The sequence below is a fragment of the Mustela nivalis genome, assembly GCF_964662115.1.
Source record: "Mustela nivalis genome assembly, chromosome: 16".
In the NCBI taxonomy this organism is placed as follows: domain Eukaryota; kingdom Metazoa; phylum Chordata; class Mammalia; order Carnivora; family Mustelidae; genus Mustela; species Mustela nivalis.
The window spans coordinates 6,016,770-6,039,971 of NC_139035.1; the positions used below are offsets into that span (position 1 = coordinate 6,016,770).

A 23,202-nucleotide genomic window follows, 5' to 3' on the forward strand; every position below is an offset into this window, starting at 1 on the left:
TTATACATTTGAGGCCTGTGTGATCTATCACAATAACCCCGCTTTCATCTGTGGTGTTGATAATTTATGTTTCCCCTTTTTTCCTTTATCAGTGATGGTAGATGGCTATCAACTTTAGTAAATTTTTCCGTAAGCCCGTTAATCTCACTAATTTTCCGTAAGGTTTATTTTCTGTTTCTTACTAAATGTTCTCTGCATTATTTCCATTCTTCTGCTGAGTCAAGTTCCATTAGCTCCTCTTCCGTTTCTGGAGTTATATGCCCATATTACTTATTTCACACCTTGATTTTTCTAATTAAAGGTGTTTTAAAGTTCTGAATTTCTAAGCACTGCTTCATCTGCTCCCACATCTTTTGGTATTTTATGTTTTAAATTTTAGTCCATTTGTGGCTTTCCTGCTCTAGATCTTTCTCTTTTGTTGCCTGTGCGTAATGGTAAAAAAGAAAAAAAAAAATGACTTCATACTGCCTGCAGATTTGCCCCCTCCAATATCTGCATTTTTCTATTTCCTTCATCCTTTTCTTTATCCTGCACAATTTGAATCTACTCCCAGCATTTTCTACCAGTGCAGAGCTCTGCCAAAAGAGGGCGTTTCTCTGGGTTAGTACTAAGACTTCATAGATTCAGGCTGTCCCCAGCCACTTCGGAGCTGACTGTGGATCTTCCCTTCCATGCGCCAGAGTGTATCAAACCCCTTCCAGTGTCAGCTGTGCCTCTCAGGTACCCCTTAAACAATTTTCAGGGGCGCCTGTGATTCGGGGTTTCTTCTGTTTTTCGGGACACACACACCCCCCCACCCGGTGCTTTCCTCTGCCTCCTCCCACATGTTCAGTGTCACAGCTTAGGGTTTGAGTTGTCGATGGTTTGTCTCCCCTATTTGCATTTGGAGGTTTGTGGTGATATTGGGCACAGTGTTTTTGCAGATTATTTTTTTAATCCGTTTTGGTTTTTAATATCTCAGTTCTCTCTGTTTTGATGTGGGGATTGAGAGATTTCAAAACAGTTCTGCTGAAGCTATCTTTTCAGAACCCTGTGGCTACCTTGAGTGTATTGCAGAGCCATAAGTTTGTACTATTTCATGTTTGTAGCAAAGGAGGTGTAGTGCTCATCTTTTCCAGAGAGGTCTACTTACGAATCCTGATTGCAGGGTCTGGATTATTCAGTGACCTCTGGAGCTGTCTCTTACTATGACTGCTGCATTTTCTTTGCATTATAACTACGGTTCTTTCCACTACTGGCTCCTAGGGTGTCACCGTCATTTCAAGAGTGTCCCACAGAACAGCCGGTAGTGAGGAAAGTCCCAGATAAAATGCCTGCCCTCTTTTGTGCTCCTGTGTTGCTGTTTGTTGGATGGGACCCTCGTGGATTCCAATTTAGGAAATTTTTTTTTTAAAGGGTGGGGGGTAATTCAGAAGGCATGGGATTTATCCCTTCCACCCGCATCCAGATGGGTCTCTTTCATGTCAGATAAATATGACTGAATTAGCTGAGTGCCACCTAATACTACATAGGATTATATAACCAAAAATGCCTCTAGCATACAAGGTACCTTGATAACTTGTCGAAATTATTGCCCATCATTTATTTGGTTATTTTTGAAAAGAGCTTATGACATATTCTAGGGAGTGGGGTGGTCGAAAGCAGTTGGGAGAGCATTCGTGATCCTCCAGTAAGTCTTTACTCTGTGTCCTACTTTGGTGACACGTTCTTTCACCGTGGCCACTTCCAGAGAAACGGCCGCACACGCAGGTCGTCATCATTGAGACTCGCACTGTTCAGCACGTTCACACGCTGACTTCGGTTCAATTGCAGGATCTTGTATGTCTCCCAAGTTCATTGAGTCTTGCACAAAGAGCATTTTTTGTGAAAAATCCTTCTTACAAAGTTAATACGTGTATTGCTATTTTAGTTTATAACATGCAAGTACTTTTCACTGAATCTTTATGACAACCTTGAAAAGCAGACATAACCTCCACTTTATACCTGAAGATACTTAAAAGCTCAAAACTGAAACTCGGAAGTTGCTGCCTTCTTAAAGCTATGTAGGCAATTTATGACAAAGCCAAGGGGAAATTATTCAATAATTAGAATAATTACTACCAGTATCAGAAACCTGTGTGTGAGCCAGTAATTCAAAAATGTCTGCAAGGGAACATGATCACATGAATTTTTTTTTTTAAGATTTTATTTATTTTTTTGACAGACAGAGATTACAAGTAGGCAGAGAGGCAGGCAGAGAGAGAGAAGGAAGCAGGCTCCCTGCTGAGTAGAGAGCCCGATGCGGGGCTCGATCCCAGGACACTGGGATCATGACCTGAGCCGAAGGCAGAGGCTTTAACCCAATGAGCCACCCAGGCACCCCGCATGAATGGTTTTTAATAACTCAGCCTCAATCGAATTAGTTACAGTTTAGAGAAAATTTTTAGTAAATATGTATTCACATTTCTTATTATATAATGTAGAATACACAGTATTTGTGATGGAAAATAACATGTAATACAAAGCAAATTTGTTTTGTGTTGAAACATGTAACAAACACTTTGGAAAATCGTGTTTTGGAATTCAGTTGTTTATGATTCTGAATCCTCTATTCGCTCCTTTAGACCATGCTGCCTCGTGATAGAACTTTCAAAATGTTCTAAGTGGCTAAAGAGAGGAACCAGTTATGACAGCTTAGGTATGTCTGCCCAGACTAACTGGCTTGGACTTTAATGATCAATGTAGGAAGCATAAATACCAAGAAGTGGTGGAAAAGAGTAAAAGGATGTCAGGGATCTGAGACCTAATTTCTGCCGTACAGGTCGTAAATGGTCTTCGGGCTCATACGGAGAATGAGCGGTTTTCTCAGGAGGGAAGTATGCGTGTACTTTATCAGTTTTAATAAAATATGACCCAGATCTGTCTTAGACTATTCCTGCCGCCGGCCGTCCCCTCTCCCTGCAGTCCTCACCCCATCAGCCCATCCCGCGGACGCATTCTGATGTCATTACGATGGCTCAGGACGGCCAGATTCTCACGTACCGTATCCACTTAGCCTGGCTCTCTCAGGATTGACTGCCTCTAATCTGTCATTTTTCCTACGAGGCAAACTAGGGAGAAATACCTAATTCCCGGGAGCGACACATGTGCTCAAATGCATGCTGTCGTCTCACCCCAGAATCTAAAACCTGGTGTCCCTGGGAATCTCACTGCTTAGAGACTACCGTGAGGCGAGTTTAAAAACAGAAGAGACTAGTCCGTTGGTCACAGGGTGGCTGTGAATTCTTTATTCGTGTGTAAGGTTCCGTCTCCTTCCCCTTCTGAGCATGTTTACCTACATGTCTCATTTTACTAGTGCTCATCTCAAGGAGATGGTTTTCATATATTTTCTAGGATAAGGATTTGAAATCAGCTATAGGACACACTGAATACGTACACACATGTGTGTTGATGTGTGTACGTGTGAGCACATATTTTTAATCGAACAATGCGATGTGGCAAACTCAAGTTGTCTTAGAAATGTTTGCTTCATAGTAAATCAGTAAATCAGAGGTTTGTGTAGCAGCAAAAGTGCCGGCCCCTGCCAGGGTAGGGGAGAAAAGGGATACGGTGGCAAAGGTTATTGGACTGTCACTCCTTTTGCAGTAGCTCTGGCCATACGTTCACCAGCTGCCCAGGTGTCCTCTCCATGACATTCCTGGTTTTATTGGCCTAGGTCCTTTTCAGGGCATTTTTTATGGGAATGGAAGACTTTTGTTGAGTCATAAAGGCACCATTTACCAGTTATATGTTCTTTGTCAACGAGGCCTTCTGAAACTTTCTGAGCTTCATGTAGTTGTATTAGGAAGCAGCACCTTTTAAAGACTGACACTATCAGGGGTGCCTGGGTGGCTCAGTGGGTTAAAACCTCTCCCTTCGGCTCAGGTCGTGATCCCAGGGTCCTGGGATCGAGTCCCGCATCAGGCTCTCTGCCCAGCAGGGAGCCTGCTTCCTCCCCTCTCTTTCTCTGCCTACTTCTCTGCCTACGTGTGATCTCTGTCTGTCAAATAAATAATTTAAAAATCTTTGTAAAAAAAAATAAATAAATAAAGACTGACACATCAGTCCACAGTCCCAGTGCGGGCTGCCTTCCTGGTATCCAGTCAATGATCCTGCCATGATCTGGTGAGAGTCTTTGTCACCATTTCCTGGGACTCGCTTTTTCCTGTTCTCCTCAGCAATGTAGGAAACCCAGCTGTATGTAAGCAACATGGAATACATAGAGAATACATAGTAGTTCGGGGACAAATGGCTAATATTTCATTACTGTAGAGTGTAGAAAGAAAGTAGAGACCCACTACTTACAATACGTCCCAACTTGATACTACGCTTATTTCTGCAGTATATCAGGCACTTAGTGATTAACTTTGACAATGGAATTGGACCAAGGATAGTTATCAGTATATAGAGGATTCTAGTCAGCTGCTACTATCCGAATCCAAAACGCTAACATAAAACCGTAAGCGACTACTGTTGATGCTTGAAGAGTTTGCGTCTTCTTTGTAATAATAGCCATGTATGAATGAAATCACCATTTGGATGCAGGAAGAATATCCCATATTGGAAAGTAATCACAGCTTTTATGCTCCTGTGTGTGCTTTGACAGCTTTTTGGAGACGACAGCCTATTTCTTCATGAAGGCAAAACTTGGAGAAAAGGAGGTGTCCCCGAATGTTTTCTTCGGTGTCTGGCATGAATTCAGCTCTGACTTTAAAGACTTTTGGAAGAAAGAGAACAAACTCATTCTACAAGAAAGGTAGGGTTTTTTTTTTTTTTCGTTTGCACAATGGCCTTTTAAAACTGGTATTTTATTAGGTGTGACACCACTGGGGTTGCCAACTTTTCTAGCCTAAATGAAAAATTAGATGGCCCTCAACCTGGGATATCGAGTCTAACAGGGTGCTGAGAACTGACAAAATTTGGAGTTTGAGTAAGAAGGTTGGCCCAGAGGCTCTGATGCTGCAGAGCATAGCAGGGGAAATGGTTTGCCAGGACCACCGTCTGGTAAAACCACTTCTGTGAGGAGGAAACCACAAAAAGGCAGATCATGTAAGTGGAACAACCCTGCTGAGATGATAACCCCGCTCACCTCAGAAGACCAACAGCAAAGACCGTATAAAGGTAAGATGAATCATTTTTGTTTTGTCTTGGTTTTGCTCAGTTCATGAGATACTGTCCAAATTTCACCATTTGTATTGAAGTTTCTGGCAGAGGTCACCAGGAAGCCGATGATTGGTATTTTTTAAAAGATCTTTCAGGATTCTTGTAGAATTATACCACATTTCCTAAAGTAAACTTTTTCAGGAATGAAGGGAAGTTTTTTTCTTTTGGGTGTAGGAAATAAAGCCTTTGTCACTGACTATGAAATTCTGTAGAGGTGTATTAATATTAATTCAGGAGGAAGGCTAGCTCTCCCAGGACAGCAGCCCTAAATAACTAGGTCTACTGGAAGAAGGCAAATGAGGCACAATCACCCCGAAAGCCGCATGCTAAAGCAGAACCCGTCAGTTGCTCTCCAGCGTCCTTGCCCTAACCATGACTTTGCTTTAGATCTTTAGCACACGCGCATCCTGAGGGACTTCGGTCGTCATGCCACAGAATTCCACGGTTTCCGCTTACTGTCTTCCCTACATACAAAACCATGATTGTCTGCCCAGTTTTCACCTGTCAGTAGATCCTGAGAGCATACATCCTGAAATCAGTTGAAATCAATGGCTGGCGGTTTTTGAGCACATAGACTGTGGCGGGAGTGCTAACTCACGTCATTAATTACTTGGATTTCACGGTGTTTTCATAGAAGAAGCTATACCTCAGTGAATAGTAATGGAAACAGAGTGGTCTGAACAGAAGGGAAGATGCTTTAAATATTCATTCTAAAGATGAGAGTAGTCTACTCCGAAGGTCATCATCATGGGTTAACCGAAAAGATGCGATTTTAGTCACAAGTCCCATGCAGGTGAGCTAGGAGAGCGAATGACTGAAATACAGGCACACTAAAGTTGTCGTCCGTGTGCTTCAGACTTGGCCATATATTATCTTCCTGAAAATTTTTCTACCAAGCAAGGGCTGTCGGTTTGGAAAATCGTGAAGAGGAACCTTTTTTTGACCTCGCATCCCCTACAACCTCCCTTCCTGTCGCCACGGGCCCCCACGGGCCATCTCTAATCTCAACGTATTCCCCTGGAAAAGAGCTGACAAGTCAGTCACACAACTGTGCAAATCTGAGAGATGAATAGCTCTTTTTCCTTTTTTTTTTTTTTAGGTTATTTATTTATTTGTTTGTTTGTTTATTTGAAAGAGGGAGAGAGAGAGAGAGAGAGAGCAGGGGAGGAGCCGAGGGAAGGACCAGCTCCGCGCTGAGCTCAGAGCCGGACACGGGGCTCGATCTCACCGCCCCGAGACCAGGCCCGGAACTGAAATCCGGCCGCAGATGCTCCGTCCCCGAGCCAGCCGGGCGCCCCCACAGGGGGTCTCACCGCGCGCCGCTATTTGCTTGGTGGCTGGGGCCAGAGTCCTCGTGAGGATGGAAGTGAGGAGGGTCAGGCGGCAGCGAGACGAAGGGGTGGCGCGGTGGTCGGGGGTCACCGTCCGGCAGCCCCGCGGGGAGGCGATGTGCGGGCGCGGGTCCCATGGCGGTGCCGCCGGAGGGCCTGGGACACGAGGTGGGTGACCTCGGCTGCGGTTCGCCTTTACTCTGCGCCGGAGCCCGGGAGATGCCCTTCAGGGAGTTGCTGGGACGGACTAATGCGGTTGCCCCCCGCGCCCCCAGGGTCACACAGTCTCCCCCAGCCTGGGCTCCACGAGGTCGAGCTGTGTCTCTAGGTAACGCTTGAGTACGGGTCCACTGTTCCCTGATGTTTTATGCATTTAACGTGACCCAAACCAGCTCCTCCCCACTGGGCATCTCGTAAAACCAACCACCTGCCGCTTTCATTCTTCATCCTGTGCCCGTCCTGTCCGAGGACGGTACCCAGCCTTCTCTGACTCAACCTTCGGTGACTTTGCTCACCCCTTGGTGGCAGCGTTGTGAGCTGGCGGATGGCAGGTGCCCTTCCCTGCAGGCTCCTCACGGTTCACAATCATTCGCTTTTACAAATCGTGGTGCTCTGCCCTTTAACTTCTGATATTCACCTGCTGACAGATTGGCTGCTTTGATAAGACCATTGGTCTGATTGGTTTGTAGAAAACCTTTGTTCCTATCCTTAGTGTAAGGACCAGTGATAATTTCCAGGAAGACGGTATAGAACGAAAATGGGGGGGGGGAGCTTGTTAAAAATTATTAAACAGTTTCAAGATGGCAAGTACAGAAAGTGCACAAAACAGCACCCATGAAGCCAGCCTTGCCCAGTGAAAGCTGTGCATCCTATTTTCTGTCATAAATGGAAGGGCATTTTAGGAATGCTTCGTTCCCTCAGACATTGCTAAGAAACAGGATGTGGTCAATGAAGGGTGTTACACATCTAGTGCAGTCTGTGTCCAGCTGAGTGCAACTTCACATCGCGCTACAGATACCTAAAATGGGTGTCTGTAACCCCAACCGGATTGTTCCCTCCTCTGCACCCTGTATTTATCATGTGCCTATTTTGTTTTGTCAGCCTTATACTCTGATGATGCCTAATGACGTGTCTGTTTTCACTGAATACCATAACCGTGCTGACGTTTGCCTTTTAGTTCTCATTTCCCACTGAGAAGTTCTGTACCTTCGTTTATGATGTAGCTCTCAGCGCCCCTAAGCCAGTGCCTTTCCACCCTGCTGGTCTCCATGAATACTTGCTGACTTGACTTGTTAACATCATTGCCTTTGACACAGACGTGGGAATAACTTAGCTTACGAAGTAACGAACATGCTTTCCTACACAGCTTAAGTTTATCCTTGTAAGTGATTTTTTTAAAATTCCAAATACTTTAAGCAAAAGGAAAGGCACTGTTAGACAGTCAGACCCCAGAAGGGCATGGATGGAACTTGCATGTGGGCTGCCTGACTGTAGACACTAGAACTGCATTCTGTGGCGGTTAGTAAGGGATGTCCATGCTGTCGCTCACTATCTGTCTTTCTAAATGTCCTCTTTCCTCCTCTACTTCCTTCTCCTTCCGCTTCTTCTCTCCCTCCTGGTCTCACTCTCTCCCCCTCTCATCTCCCTGCTACCACTCTCTGTGGTTCAGTCTAGTTTCCAAGTCAGGCTATTCCTTTAAGGGTGGCCGTGACCATGGGTCACAGCCATGACTCACATTCTCACAACGGAGTAGGGAGAGCGCACTCTCCACCATCTAGAAAAATTCCAAGGAAGAACTCCAGAGGAGTTGTACCCAGTTCTGAATCAGGCACTGTGGCCAGAGGTGTGGGGTACCATAGTTAGCTCAGTAGTTCACAAACACCATTGTGCAGCCAGAAAGGAGGGCTGCCCTGATCGACAGCTCCCTTCATAACAGTCGCTGGAGTTAGGGAAGAGAAGTTTCCAACAAAAGGAAATGATAATATTCCTATCCCAAATTTATTAAACCTTTAAAAGTAACCTGCGTAATTAGCAGACTTTCTTAGCATGGTAGAAAAAACCTGAACGATGGTTTCACGATGTCCCTTGGTCTGATTTGGAATTCACAGGTTGACTATCTTGAAGGTTGTAAATCGGGTAAAAATATTTCCTGTCCCACCATTTCTATTTGGTTCTGATTATGGAATGATAGTAACTTTGTATTTTCTGGCTTTGCCCTGATGATTCCTATGATTGAGTAACTATATTTCTTGAATGGGTGAATTCCTACACATCTGTGAAAGGTCTTAAAAAGGTCTGCTCTCTTCCTGATTGATACGGTTTGGAAAACACGAGGATTTTTGAGTTCGCTCTCCCACTTACCAGCCTAGCCATAGGAAGTCATAGTTTCCTAAACTGCATTACGGCGATGGTAATACCTCTCTTGCGGCGTTGTTGTGTGGACTAAACGAGCTAATATATTTACGGTGTGTTAACGGTGCCTACGTCCCCAGGGCTCTGTGGCTCTTCCTCCATCATCTAATATAAATGATTCCCTGATCATGGCTAGCTACAAAGGTAACATATCGGTAAGGCATGGTAAGCATCTTAAGAACATATTCAGTGGATACAAGGCACGTTTGTGACTCAGTGACTTTGTGGATATGTGAAGTGTCTTGATGATGCGTCCAAGGGCAAACTTGTTTGAGAATGTTCACGCGGTCCATCCCTCTTACTGACATCATGACACAGAAAGGAGTTCCTGTTTGGATGCTTTTAGGCAACTGACACCGGTTTTGTCAAGTCAGAAAAGGTGTTTTTCCATAGACTTGCAGTGAGGCATATGCAATCGTTAGAAAGAAATCCTTCTTGAAAAAGATCTAGACTTGTCATCACTGAGCAACACAAAACATATGGGAAAACATTTTTTAAAATGAGCTTGGTATATCCAGAAGAGGGAGGGCAAACCAACATTTATTCTGCTGAACATCTCCCCAAAGGGCCCACATAGCACAGTGTTAATATGTCAGGGACTGGGCTGTCCTTACCTCTTTTATTTTCAGGAACGCAGTGGCGTCGGTATCGCCTAGCCACCGAAGAATCCATATGGAGCTTGGACAGTAAGAGCTGTATGAATTAGAGGAAAGAAATGTGGATTGATTGGGAATACGTGTTTGACCCCGATGGACCTGTGGTCCTGGGAGAAGACAGTGGGGCCCCAAACAACTCCACTTCTCACTTTTGCTCTATTGTAAGGAGACTTCAGGTTTTCAACGTCTTCAGCTGTATAGTTCTGTGAAATTATTTGTAATTATTCTCACATTCCATATGGAGTTTTTACTATGCACAGGAAACATTCAAGTCCAGTTGGTGAAGGTCCTACCTATCTTGGTTGAGCTAACCGGTTATAGTGTTATAGCTTATAGTGTTATAGCAGTGGGAGAAACCTAGGCAGGAGTGAAGGTTTAACTCTGTCCAGAGGACTTTCAACAAAGAGATTGGAGTTGGAGTAGGATTTTTACAGGCAGTCCAGGGAGGTAAGGGCATTCTAGGCAAGGTAATATGGCTCTGGCATTGTGGTCTATCAGAATTTTATTTTTAGTTGACTTAAGACATTTTAATTTAACAAATCAGTTGTGACATTAGTAAGGGTTGTGTTTAAAGTGTTGTCTAACTTAATTTACTGGCTTATTTATTTTGAGACACGTAGTCTTTGATGACCCAGGAGAAAGGGTAACTACTCCATGTGGCAATCAAGTCTAGTTTCTGCCTAACTGAAATCTGCAATTAGAGGAAAAGGATTTGAATGCTCGGCTATAGAAGGTGATGCATGAACTTGGGGAGCACCTCATGCCATGTTAATATTCCTGTTACCATAATTTATATTTAAGAGAACTGTATTTTCAGATTTAACCAGGACATCGTTAGGATAGAAGGAAGTGACTGTTTTCAAAGGGATTGAAAGTAAATCTAAAGAATGGAGATAAGGGAAGAAGGTTTATTGTTATGTAATAATGTACTTGTTGGATACCTAGATGAAATTGCCTCTTGGACTGCATTGCTGTGTTGCAGTATTAAATGAATTTAGCCAACCCTTTACCCCTTTAATTGAGGCATCAGTGTCTAGAGGAACAACACATAATGAAATTCTCTTCCTGCATCTGACTTTTGTCGTAGAAACTTTGGCACAACAATTGACAGTGGAATCTGAGAATGTGTAGGGACTGTACTGTGATCTACATTCACTAGAGGAGTAATTAATATGCATTAATACATAATAGATAATTCATGTATTTATTAACTTATTCAAAATTACTTGTGTTCTACTGTGTGCTGGCCATATTTTCGGGCCATATGGTTCTTACCCTTTAGTGAGAGAAGTAGACAATAAAAAATAAACATGGCTTTGAATTATAGGTTGAAATTCGTACTGTGAGGAAAATAGTGAACCATTTTTGCAAAGCAAAAAGCAGAAGAGGTTCATTTAGAAAAGTGTGGGCAGAGGAAGCCTTTCTGAAGAAGCAACATTTATGCTGACACTTAAAGAATTTGAGGGAGAAGCCATGTTAAGGGGCAACATAATATGTGAGTCTACCAGGCAGAGATTTAGGAAGGTCAAGACAACATGGCAGTAAAGATTGGGAGCGCTCTGAGAAAGATGGGGGTGTTGAGATGAATTTGATGAAATAGGCAGGAGCTTGATCACCCAGCCTCTCGTAGATCTTGATAAGAGATTGACTTCTTTGTGCACACAATCGAAAAATCATCAAAGGGGTTTTTACAAAGGGACTAACTGGATAAGATTCATTTAATGAAAAGATTATTGACTCAGATGGTAGTAGATGGGGCAGTGGTATTGAGAAACAAGTTAGGAAGTTAGTATAGTGGCCCAGGCGAAAGATGGGATGCTGTCGACCCAGGGGAAGGTGACAGAGATGAGAGGAAGTGGGGGCGTTGTATACACAGTTTGGAGGCACACCTGTACGAACTTGCTATCGGCAGGTTGCAGCCGTACCGGTGGTAGAGGGTCCGAAAATTCCAAGTCTCACCTCAGACACTGACAAGCTCCTATTATCCAGGGTGATAGAGATCAAGAATGCCAACTTACCCTTTCTCTCCTAGAATGATTTACGAAGGCAAGGTTGGGGAAAGATGTGCATCCTCCAATATCAGGAAATTCATTTTCCAGAACCTAGTTCTCCAAGAATGATGTAAAATCATAAGGTGAACATTAGATGGAAAAGATCTGTGCCTGCCTTCTTGATCATGCCATTTTCCAAGATGTGTTTTTTAAATCTTGGAAAATCCTTTCTCAAAAGCCTCGTGTTCAAAAATGGAAGAAACTCAACCCTCAGGGTTTCTGGTTCCAGCTCCCCATCAGAGAATCAGCACCAAGGGCCAGGAAAGTAGCTTGCCCAAAGATATTTTTTGCTTTGAAAAGGATTTAAACATTGCGATATCTTCCAGTAAATTTGTAGAGGCTTGTAAAGTTGTCTGAGCAATTACTAGTTTCTCTTCAGCATTTGCTAAAAATGTTTTTTGATGTCTTAGCAAAGTTTGTATAAAACCATTTTGGATCAAAATGTGCTTCATGGAGTAGATATGTTAAATTACCTATTAAAAATAACATCACGTAACTTATATGGGCTGAAAACAAGTTGTTCCTTTACAAGCAAGATGGTATTTTTAAGGGGTCACTTTAAGTTTTGTTAGGATTACTCTCGAACAACGTGATGATTATAGTCTGCTAGAGGAAGAGGTCTAGATCTGTTAGATTTGAAAAATGTGAAATTAACCAATTCTTAGGTTTGTCTGGGTTTCTGCCAGAACCTGGATTTTTAAGATAATGAAAAATGTAAGAAGTCAGAGGCTCCCCAGAGTTCATTCCCACTATGCTGTTCTCCACGGTGACTCTGAACTCTTGCGGCAGGGAAGCTGCGTCTCCTCTGCCTCAGGATTCCACTCTCAGACACCACCCCTTCCCATGAGTGGGAGAGAAGCTGTCGAGAGATGAGAAACTCTTCTTAAAAGCTTGGAATTCTAAAGTAAATAATGGAGCATCAGAGACTAGTCGCGAGAGGTAAAGATGGAAGAGATTGTCTCCACAGTGTTTCAGGTCTTGGTCTGACAGATTTGAAGCTGATGGCAAAGTTTAGACCAAGTAGTTATTATATTTGACAAATAGCAATTAACTTACTTGGTTTTGCGCTGAAGTCTGGTTAAGAATTAGAAGCAACTGTGATAAGGCATCAAACTCCATTTTAAAAGGAATCATTTGTGAGAGCATGTGAGGAGTGTGTATGTGTGTGTCGTGGAGGGGGACGGGGTGTATGTGAGGGAACCAGGAATGGAGATCAGCCCTGAAGAAATTTAAGGATATGTATTTTAGTATGGGATATACAAAAGGAATCAGGTAATATCCGTGAGTCTTTGTGGGGAGGAAATGGAGAATGGTCTTGAGAATATACGTACAAAGGCCAGTAAGCATATGAAAAGATGCCGTGTATCATGAGCTGTCACGGAGATGTAGATCAAAACCAGAAAGGGACACGCACCCTGGGATGGCCGGGGAGGAAGAAGCAGGCAGGGTGACAAGTGTTGGGGGGAGATGAGGAGAACTCGGGTAGCTCGCGCTCTGCTACAGGAACGGGGCAGCCACTGTGGAAGACAGCGAGGCATCTTCTCAGAAGGTTAAACCTAGAGTTACTGTGGGACCCAGGAACCCCGCCCGAGGTTTCTACTGAAGAGAAGTAAAGACGTACGTCCACACAAATACGCGTGCACATGTGGCCATGGCAGCACTTGTCATAATAAGCCACAGACAGAAACGACTCCGATGCCCGTCAGCTGAGGAGTGGGTAAATGAAAGGTGACTATTACGGTGGGATATTACTTGGCAATTAACAAAAGGGAAGCACTGGTATATGCTGTACCATGGATGAGCCTTGAAAATATTATGCTAAGTGAAAGAGGACAGTCACAAGAGGCTATCTGTTGTATGATTTGATTTATGGGAAATGTCCAGAATTGGCAAACGTGTAGGATTAGATAGTGTGTCAGGGGTTTAGCTGTGTCAGGGGTTTAGGGGGGAGAGTTATGAGGAGGGATGGTTAGTGAAGTTTCTTTTGGGGGGTATGGAATGTTCTAAAATTAAATAGCTGCCCAACCCTGTGAATTTACTAAAAGAAACATTGAGTTGTCCACTTTAAATGGGCAAATTTTATAGTCCGTTAATGATATCTCAATAAAGCTTTTTTTTTAAGTAAATCGATTTCTCACATCGAGTTCTAAGTAAGCATAAACGCGGAGCACAGTTGGACGTGCTGACACGGCAAATTGATATCACATGCTGACCGCCTGTGATGATCTGTTTAGATGGCTGATGGTCTAGAAGTTTGCACTGGCTCTTGTGTCTTCCTTCCTAGTACACTCTCAGGCTTTCCCCTGTGCCCTTAGAGTTTGGTAGGTACTCATGAAACACAAATCTATTAACTCCTCACATGAATATTAGCTAGATCAAAAATTGAGAGATGAATCTGCTGGCAGGGTGCCTGGACAGCTCAGTCTATTAAGCACCTGCCCCCCGGCCCGGGTCATGATCCCAGGGTCGTGGGATCGAGCCACACATTGGGCTCCCCGCTCAGTGGGGAGCCGACTTCTCTCTCTCCCTCTTCCTGCTGCTCCCCCTGCTTGTGCTTTTTGTCAAATAGATAAATAAAATCTTTAAAAAAGAAAAGAAAAGAAAAGAAATGCCCCACTCTTAAAAAAATAAATAAATAAATCTGCTAGCAAAGACTGTAAAAAAAGAAATTGCAGAGCTGATCCCCAAATCAAAAAGTCCCCGTCAATTTAGATGATGAGTAATTTGTAATAGCTTGACTCTATAGTGATGAAATGAGCCAGGGCTTTCTCTATGTAAACCCATTTCAGGAAATCACAAGTCGTGTTAAAAATATACATAACATAATAGATATTCGTGTATGTATTTTGAAATTATTCATCTATTGCAAAAAAGCATTTTTTTTTTCAAATCTTATCTGCATGGGAGTAGATCGTCAAGTTTTCTTAACCTGTATTTCTGAAGAAGTGATAAATACCTGCCAAACAAGTGGATATAATAATGAGTTAACATAAATGAAAACAAAAGGAAAAGAAATTTGTCTGCATCCGCTGTGGGGTAAAGCCTCGCGTCTCCCACTTCTGTCTAGTTAACCGCTCACCCTCTCAACGTGACGTCCCCAGCCCTTTCCTGGCCTTTCTGGGTGCTGATTCAGGACCCCCCCCCCGCCCCCCCGCAGGCCGTCTGGCCAACGTGCTGCTCGGGGGTTTTGCTTCTGCTTGTCACACGCAGTTGGGCTTAGCAGTTTCAACCATGGGCAGCTGCTAGGTCGTGAGTAGAATTTTGAGACAATCATAGGGACAGACACCATGTGGCGCACCCTAGCCCGTGGGCCCTCAGTGAAGACTGACCATGTTGATGCCAAAGAACTGGCAGTGGAGTGACAAGGTGGCCTTGGAGACTGGCATTTCCAGTGAAGGCAAGTGTCTGTCAGTTGAGCAAACATCACGGCAGATTGGTATCACGTAAGCCTGGGATGTTTGGTTCATACAGAAAGTTACTGTTTACGGTTTGTTCCTCCTTAAAAGGACCTTCAAGTCAATGTCGTCATCATCATCATTTAAGTTACTATAAATACATAATCCTTTATGCATATTATAATTTCAGAGCAAATTCAAATTCTAATGCTCTTAGAGGTTTTTTCTTTTAATTTTTATATATTTGTTAGAGAGAGGGTGAGGGAGAGCACAAGCAGGGGAAGCAGCAGGCAGAGGGAGAAGCAGGCTCCCTGCAGGGCAAGGGGCCCGATGTGGGACCTGATCGCAACGTGAGCAGAAGACAGACGCCTAACTGACTGAGCCACCCAGGCGTCCCTGCTCTCAGTTTTAGGAGCTATGATTTTGCAATTTTTAAGACTAATAATGTTGAAGAACCCAAAAAAATGAAAATTACATCATACCTAAATATAATTACTAAAATGGTAAAATTTTTGCAATTTAGCTTTTCTAATTATAGTATTACCAATATACAGATACACGGAAGTCAGCTCACTCCTTTTGAATGTTGCATTGTGTTGAGTTTTTATTTTATTTTATTTTACTATTTTATTTTATTTTATATTTTACTTTATTTCATTCCATTTGGATTTATTTTGCTTTTATCTCCTAAGAACTGGAATAAAACAACTCAGGGGCCTCGATGCCTTGGATGTCTTTCTGTTAACTTCCTCTGTCATTTTCTCTTCGTTGAATCCTGTTAAACATCCTCTAAATAATCCACTGGCTTTGTCTCCATCCTGTCCCATCAGCCCTGGCTATGCTCCGCCTCCAGCTGACTATAAAGGTTGCCCCTCCCTTTAGGAATAGCAGCTAGACCGGCCCCCGCGTGTCACACTCGGTAGCTAGATGAAGGAAAGTGTTCCGGGCCAGCGCGTCTCGATAGCTCATTGACCTCTCGCTGGAGAAAGGCTCGTATGTGTCCTTACAGACTCCTTCCTTGAGTGATTTAAAACTTGATGCTGAGCTACATAAAGTCCTCTTTGGAGAGCTGTGCCTTACAGAATGGGGGTCATGCCACTTCTGCCTTTACGGAAAGGGCGTGCAGCCCTCTTCTACCGTGACCTGCATCCCCCGTTGCATTGTAGGGAATTAGCTGATGGTTGCCCTTGGCAGAGGCTCAGACGAGAATCAAAGTATCGGGGGCACAGTGAGCAAGTAGGCCCACCCTGTCCTTTGGAGACTTGGCAGATTCAGGCTTTCTGGCTTTTTAGAAGGGAATCGTAATTTTCAGAAACAGCAGACTCAATAAGGACCGAATTCGGAGTGTGTTGGTGGAGGCTGTAGCTGTTCTGCTGGAAGCAGAGTGGACCCGGAGTCGTGAGGTCACCCCCGTCCCTCCCAGGACTTCGCAGTGTGGTTCTGCCTTGGGTGCTTCTGAGGAGGAGGTGGGAGATGAGGGATGGGGAGTGCCCTGGAGGGAAAGGTGGCAGTCACGTGACGAGAGGGCCTGAGCCCCTGAGTTCCATTAACCCAAAGTGACCCTTGTCTCCCCAGAGTCGGAGCACTGGGGCAATAGAAGTGTCCTGACTTAGTATTCCATCAGGGTAGTCTTGTGTCATGGTCATATGTAGCAGAACCCAGTAATAAGACAGAAGTGTGGCTTTTTTATATGTTATAGCTTTTAAAATATCTTTAAAATATTTTTTATAAATGTCAGGGAGGGGCAGAGGGAGAGAACCAGAGTCCCTGCTGAGCACACAGCCGGATCCGGAGCTCTGTCTCGTGCTGTGAGATCATGACCGGAGCCAAGAACCAAGAGTTGGGTGCCTAACTGACTGAGCCACCCAGGTGCCCCCAGCAGTTTGATTTTTTTAATAAACAAAATAATCTACAGTCATATTAATGAATTAGTACTTTTTCCCATATATTTAAGCCCTATTAATAGTTCTCTATTGTTTTAGAATATGGGCATCTAAGTGGGCTGCATTTACCATCACTTTGAAAAACGATGAAACTTAAAATTATGCCAGATTATATAGACATTCACTCTGTTTCAAAAGAGTATTTTGAATACTCATGTCTTTTAGGCATTGTAATATTGTGGTTTGTAATAAGAAATATGTATTTGATTTTCAGCTGAGTTTCTGACACAGAGCTCCTAAAACCTTCAGGATTTCCTAGGTGATGAGAGTGATAAAGATGTCTTCTGTTAGATTATGGGGTGACTTTTAGAAAGCCCTTAGGTCACCAAAGGATGACCAGGGAACCAAGCCTATTGTTGGAGGGTTGGAACTTTCTGTCCCATCCCTTAACCTCTTGGGGAAGAGAGACTGAATCAATCACCAATGGCCAATGATTTAATTAATCATGACTATGTTATAAAACCTCCATAAAACCCCAAAGGGACCCACATACCTTGCTCTTTGCCTGAACTTTCCTGAGTCAAAACCTTTCATAATAAACTTGTGATCTAGTAAGTAAAATGTTTCTGAGTTCTGTGAGCTGTTCTGGCCAATTAATTGAACCCAGCGAGGAGGTTGTCCTATTTCCTACATACTCTACCCCTAGTTATGTTCTAACCTTCCATCCTAGCCTGTGGGGGGGAAGCACAGGTGGCAGCCCGGACTTGGCATTGGCATCTGAAGGGGGGCAGTCTTGGGCTGAGCCCTGAATCTGCGGCACCCGACACAATCTCTAGGTCAGCACTGAATAAAGTATTTGATGGTCCAGGAAACACCCACAGATCAGAATCGTTACCCCAATCCAAGACCTTTATTTAGAATCTAAAATAGCCAGAAGTAGAAGTTTGCCTGTGAGAATCACTAGTCCTTAAACTTCCATTCGTCACACAACATGTGGAGATCAGCCTCTAGAACTGGTTGGGTGAGGAGAAGGGAAGGACGAGCAGCCTACTCGAGTTACTTGTACACATTTAGGTAATACATATTTTATAGGGATAAAACATCAGAATAAAAGCATATTCATAGTTTTTCTTAACTTTATGAGATACAATTATTTTTAAAAAATTAACCTCTTTGGTTCACATTCCTTCGACCTAGGGGTGAACATTTTGGGAAGGTTTGACCGAATCCCATTTGGCCACATTAAAATTTTCCGAATGTCTGGAGGATGTAAATAAGATGAAGAATAATTGAAACGAGTATATTTCAGCAGTTTAGAGAATTTCGGACGCTCATAGATAACTTAAAAGCTCTCATTTTAAAAGTTAGTCTAGATATAGATATTGATGTATTCGTAAGTTCATGTGTTGTTTTTAGGGCAGACGCACTCAATTCTGTATGGCATTTGTGCATGGGTTTATTTCCTATAGCTCTGAATAATTTTTTTAATGTTTTCATTTTACAAAGGCAAAATGAAAGAATCATTGCATGGAGTACTAGAGCATGAACTGGAAGCTAGGTAATGCTGATGGACTAATGAGAGAAAAAGGTAGAAAGGCAATTGTTTTTTTAATATCTTGGATAAATGGCTGGATGGCTAAGCAGATGGATGGACAGACAGGCAGATGGATGGGTGGAGAGTTATCGGAAGTCACACATAAAACCACTCAGGAAAAGATACAAACCCAAGTAAGTGAAAATGATGTTTTTATGAAGAAAGCCTAAGTTGGCTCCTAATTCCTACAGCTCTCTCCTCCACCTATGGTTAAAAAAAGAAAAAGAACTCATAGCACACTCTACCCCTAGTTATGGTCTATTACTGTGTCCCAAAGATTCACATGGGATTTAAGGACCGTGCACAAACTCTTAGCTTAAGAGAGGCAAGAACACGACCATCAGATAGCTGGTGGATCGTGTAAAAAAGGAAAAAGATTGTGCTGACTCCCATAAAATATATATCTTACTATTCATTCATAAGTAGTTCCTAAAAACAAATTTTCTAGTAATGCTGATCAAAGAAAAATTAAGCGTTCGCGTCCAAATTCTTAATGATTAGTGGCCTTTTCCTATTTTCCACCTGAGATTTTAACGGATTCCCTAACAGGGATCATGGAGTTCACAAATGCTGGGAGCACGTATCCCAACAGATACAGTTTTGTTCATAGTTTTATAGTCCAAGGCCGTAATCCCTTGTCTACAATTTGGAGATCCCAAACACCTCTGAAACCAAACATTTTTCCCTAAATTTGTGGCAAACTCAACTTACGTGAGACAATTTACATAGTCTTTATTTATCCCACTTAGTATGTGTACTGCAGAAAGGCCGGCCTGTTTGGCTACTTCATGCTATGTCAGACCCGTTTGGTAGTGTTATGTACCATCTTTCTCTCTGTAGTTAGAAGGATTCTGAATTCTGTAATCCCTCAGGCCTCAAGGGCTTGGATAAAGGATCACGGGATGAACAGACACCTGGCGCCTGAACACTGGAGTCACTGGTGCTGATTCTACTCCTTCTCGAACCACACAAATAAATCCAATCCCTTGCCCGTGTCTTCACATATTTAAGGTTAGCTATGAAGACGCTGTCAAGTTCTCCATCACTCTGCTATCACATTCCCGGTTCTTTTAATTGTTCTAGAATCTCTTTGGACTTTTCCAATTCATTCATCCCTTCATTCAGAGAGCTTCCCGCCCAGCCTGGGCTACATCATCTGCTTTTCCAGTTGTGCCCTTACTGGCACCACAACTCACACAGCCAATTGCACTTCTTAACACTCCCAGGATCAGCAAGTCCATACCCTTCTTCATCTTTCTTGCTCTAGGAGAAATTTTCTAGCTGGTCTATTTAAAACTCAGTGTTCTCCAACCTAAGGTAGATTTGCTAAGGAATGGAGATCCTGAGATAAATTCTGGGAAACGGGGAGGGGGGATGCGGATGAGAAGTCAAGGATGCTTTTATGCAACTTTAATTGTCTTTTGTAACTGTTCCCTGTGGACCTTCTGCTTTCTTCCAACTCTGAACACCGTTTCTGCATTCTTCACTGTGCACTTAGGACTTGTTCATGCGTTTCACTGAGGCCATTCAACAAGTATTTCTTAAGTGGCTACTATGTGCCAGGCACCGGAGCTGTAAACAAAACCAAATCCCGGCCTTCTGAAGCTAAATTGACATACACCAGGACTTATACAGGCTCTGACAAAAAATAAAGTAGGATGGAGGGAAAAGTGAGTTGTAAGAGGTGTTGGTCTCACTATAGACTGGATGGAATAAGCCAGAGGATACTTGGAGACAGAAAGGGAGGTACAAAGCCCGAGGAAGGAGCGTGTTTCAGGAGGAGGCCGAAGTTGCTGGAATAGAGTGAGGGGGGGGGTGTCTGGCAGGCAAGGTGCTGGAGGGGCTTCAAGAAGGAGCTTAGGGGGAGCCTGTGAAACACTGCTGGTGTTCACACAAGGCCGGCGAGAACCAGGGACTGACCCTGGCATTGGAAGGGGGAAGGAGCTGATGGCATCCGCGAGAGGAGTCTCTGTCCGGTGGCCGGGAAGAGATGAGGCGGGAGCAGAAAAGTGGAGACAGTGACCACAGGAGTTTGTGCTTAGAAAGGGTCAACGAGAACAGAAGGTCCAGCTGGAGAGGAAGGTGAATTAGGGTTTTTTGTTTTTTGATGATGATGGGATAAACAGCATATTTTTAGCCAGATAGGAATCATCCAGGAGGGGAAATGTCAGGACCCTGTTCTTGGTCTCCCTTAGTATGTGTGTTGTCGTGTTCCCATTCCTGTCTTGTATCTTCCACGTCTCTCCCTTAATTAAGCCGTACTTCCTCTTGCATAATCCCGAAGCGTCATGATAAAAATAGCGTTCTTGTACCCTTTTATGAGCTTTGCAGGGAGGAAATGTGATAAACTTTCTATAAACTAATTTCCATGTCTAATAGACCTTGAATTCCTCCCTGCAACCAAAAAAAAAAAAGTCTTTTAAAAATAGGATCCAAGTTAGTCATACATATCCTCTTTTGCTAGAGAAGTGTCAAAACAAAAGCCATGGTGTGTGTACCAGCAGCTTAAGTTTACATCTCACTAGCTATAATCAAAAATGTTTCTGAACCATATGCCCAAAAAAATCACTGACATTAAGAAAATATCTTAGCATGTGGAAGTAGTAAACCGATGTTTGCATGAAAAATGTCAAATGTAGTAAACAACATTAATCTCCTGTAATAAAAGATTAATTGTGCTGTCACAAGCGATTTTATCACAGATTTGGCCATCATGTATGAGAGAAATGTGTCTTTTTTGCTATCATAAATTTGTAGAACCAGAGATTGTCGTTTGACCATTTTATTAAGGAAATCTAAAAATTTTCAATTTGTACAGAAAAAACATGGTCACTCTACCAGACAGGTAAAGGGCTTGTCAGCTGAGCTACTTTTGTAAATTCCATGTAAATCCACATCTAATACAGAATTAAAAGTCTCTACTACAAGATCCATGAGAAAAACAAACCCCTTTTTCTTTCATATAAGTCAGAGATTTTAAATTAATGGTGAAAAACATGTGATGAGGAGTTTAAAAATCCTAGCACGTACATGAACACAAATATTCCTCTTCTCGGTGGCTCTTAAACGCTTATTGTCCAAGCATTTAAAAAAGTTCTAAATAGTATCTTCCAGATTTCTCAGCTTTTTCTCAGGCCATGTTAAATTCCTTCTAGAAGAACATGACAAAAGGATACTCTTGGTTTGACAGGGTTTAGTTTGGGTTCTCTATTGACACGGTTGGAATGTGAACCTTGCTGTTGAGCCCATGAAGCAACTGTATTTTCCTTCTTCAGCAGCACAGAATGTCAGCATTTCTAGCACTTGCCACCGACTCCTACTCAGCTGAGAGCTTTGCAGTGTGCTGCAGTTAAGAAAGTATGCTGACTGGACTGTGCTGAACTTTCCAGACTTTTATGTATCAGATTAGATCACCAACAAGTACCAGGACACACTTGAAGAGTGTGTCGACTTCCCTGTCTTCAGAAATGCCTTCACTGAGTTTTAGTTTAAAATTTATATTGAGGATTTGTTTAAAAAAAAAAAAAATAGAAGTTTCTCTCCTGTATTTTTAGATGTGTTCTGATTGCAACTCACATGCCTTATTCAGAGAACCACATCAAACATTTCCCCTAGAAATTAGGATCAAGAAAATGGTGGTAGCTTTGTTTTCTCCAGATGGGCTTACACACTTTTCTTTGACATAGATGAACACTGTAGACCGTTGTGTTTCCGTTCCTCCTTTTCCCTGAATAAAGTTCAAAATTTGTGCCATTATAGTATTTCTCCCTAGAATCTAATAAAACACATGTGGCAATGTTTCTAGTTTCTTTTCTCAAAAATAATTTTAAACTGCCACACTTTATATGTTCAGGGTTTTAAAAGATCCAGTCTTTAAGAATCAAATGCTTCTAAATGAATGAATAAATTAATACAGAGCATGGAAATATATACATATATGATAAATATATACACGGAAATAAGTAGAAGGTATCAGCGGTTATATACTTCATCTTTCCCGTGTATTTGTGTAGTTAAAGGCAAGGTAGTTCGGCGGTTGAAGCCAGAACTGTGGGGTCGATTTTTCTGTTTGACTGGATTTGAACCACAGATCTGCCACGAATTGGTGTATGACCTTGAGCAAATACTTTGACTATTTTAGGTTTCAGTTTCCTCATCGTAGACGTTGGGTAACAGTAGTAGACATGGGGTTATTTTACAAGACTTAAAGGAGGTAACATCTGTCAAACCCTTCTATCCCAATGCCTGGCATGTAACAAGTCCTTAGTAAGTGTTAGATCGACCATGATGAGCCAGGTGCTGTGCAGGGCATGGGATATGGAAAAGAAAGACATTCCATTCTCTGCCTTCAAGGAGCTAACATCATCGTGTCTTTAAAGATGCTCGTTCTGTGGAGGCTCTCTAAAAGGAAAGAGGTACTGAACTTAGGAAGTAAAATGAAGGTCCTCTATCCCAACTTACTTCCTACTATAGGAATTCCATTTTTACAGGACTAATAGGTAGACATTAAGCCCATGGTTTTGTACCCTTTCTGGTGGGAATGATAGGGAAGGAGAGCAGATGTTGAAGCTGCCCAGATGATTCATTCCGTTATCATACAACTTCAAGAATCTCTGAGTCCCAGGCTGCTGCTTTTCCAAAGAGCGTGATGGCATCTCTCATGCTTGATTGTCAGATGGTTGGGTGAGGTGGTGAACAT

General features: G+C 42.8%; 1 protein-coding gene across 1 annotated transcript in view; it reads left to right on the top strand.

The window, feature by feature from the left end:
- The window catches only part of FMN2 (formin 2), a 371,232-nt gene that overhangs the window by 336,600 nt on the left and 11,430 nt on the right, over positions 1 to 23,202 (top strand). The window contains exon 16 of the mRNA XM_082702641.1: positions 4,625 to 4,774. Within this exon, the coding sequence (XP_082558767.1) occupies positions 4,625 to 4,774 (150 nt within the window). The remainder of the gene's footprint in view (positions 1 to 4,624; positions 4,775 to 23,202) is intronic.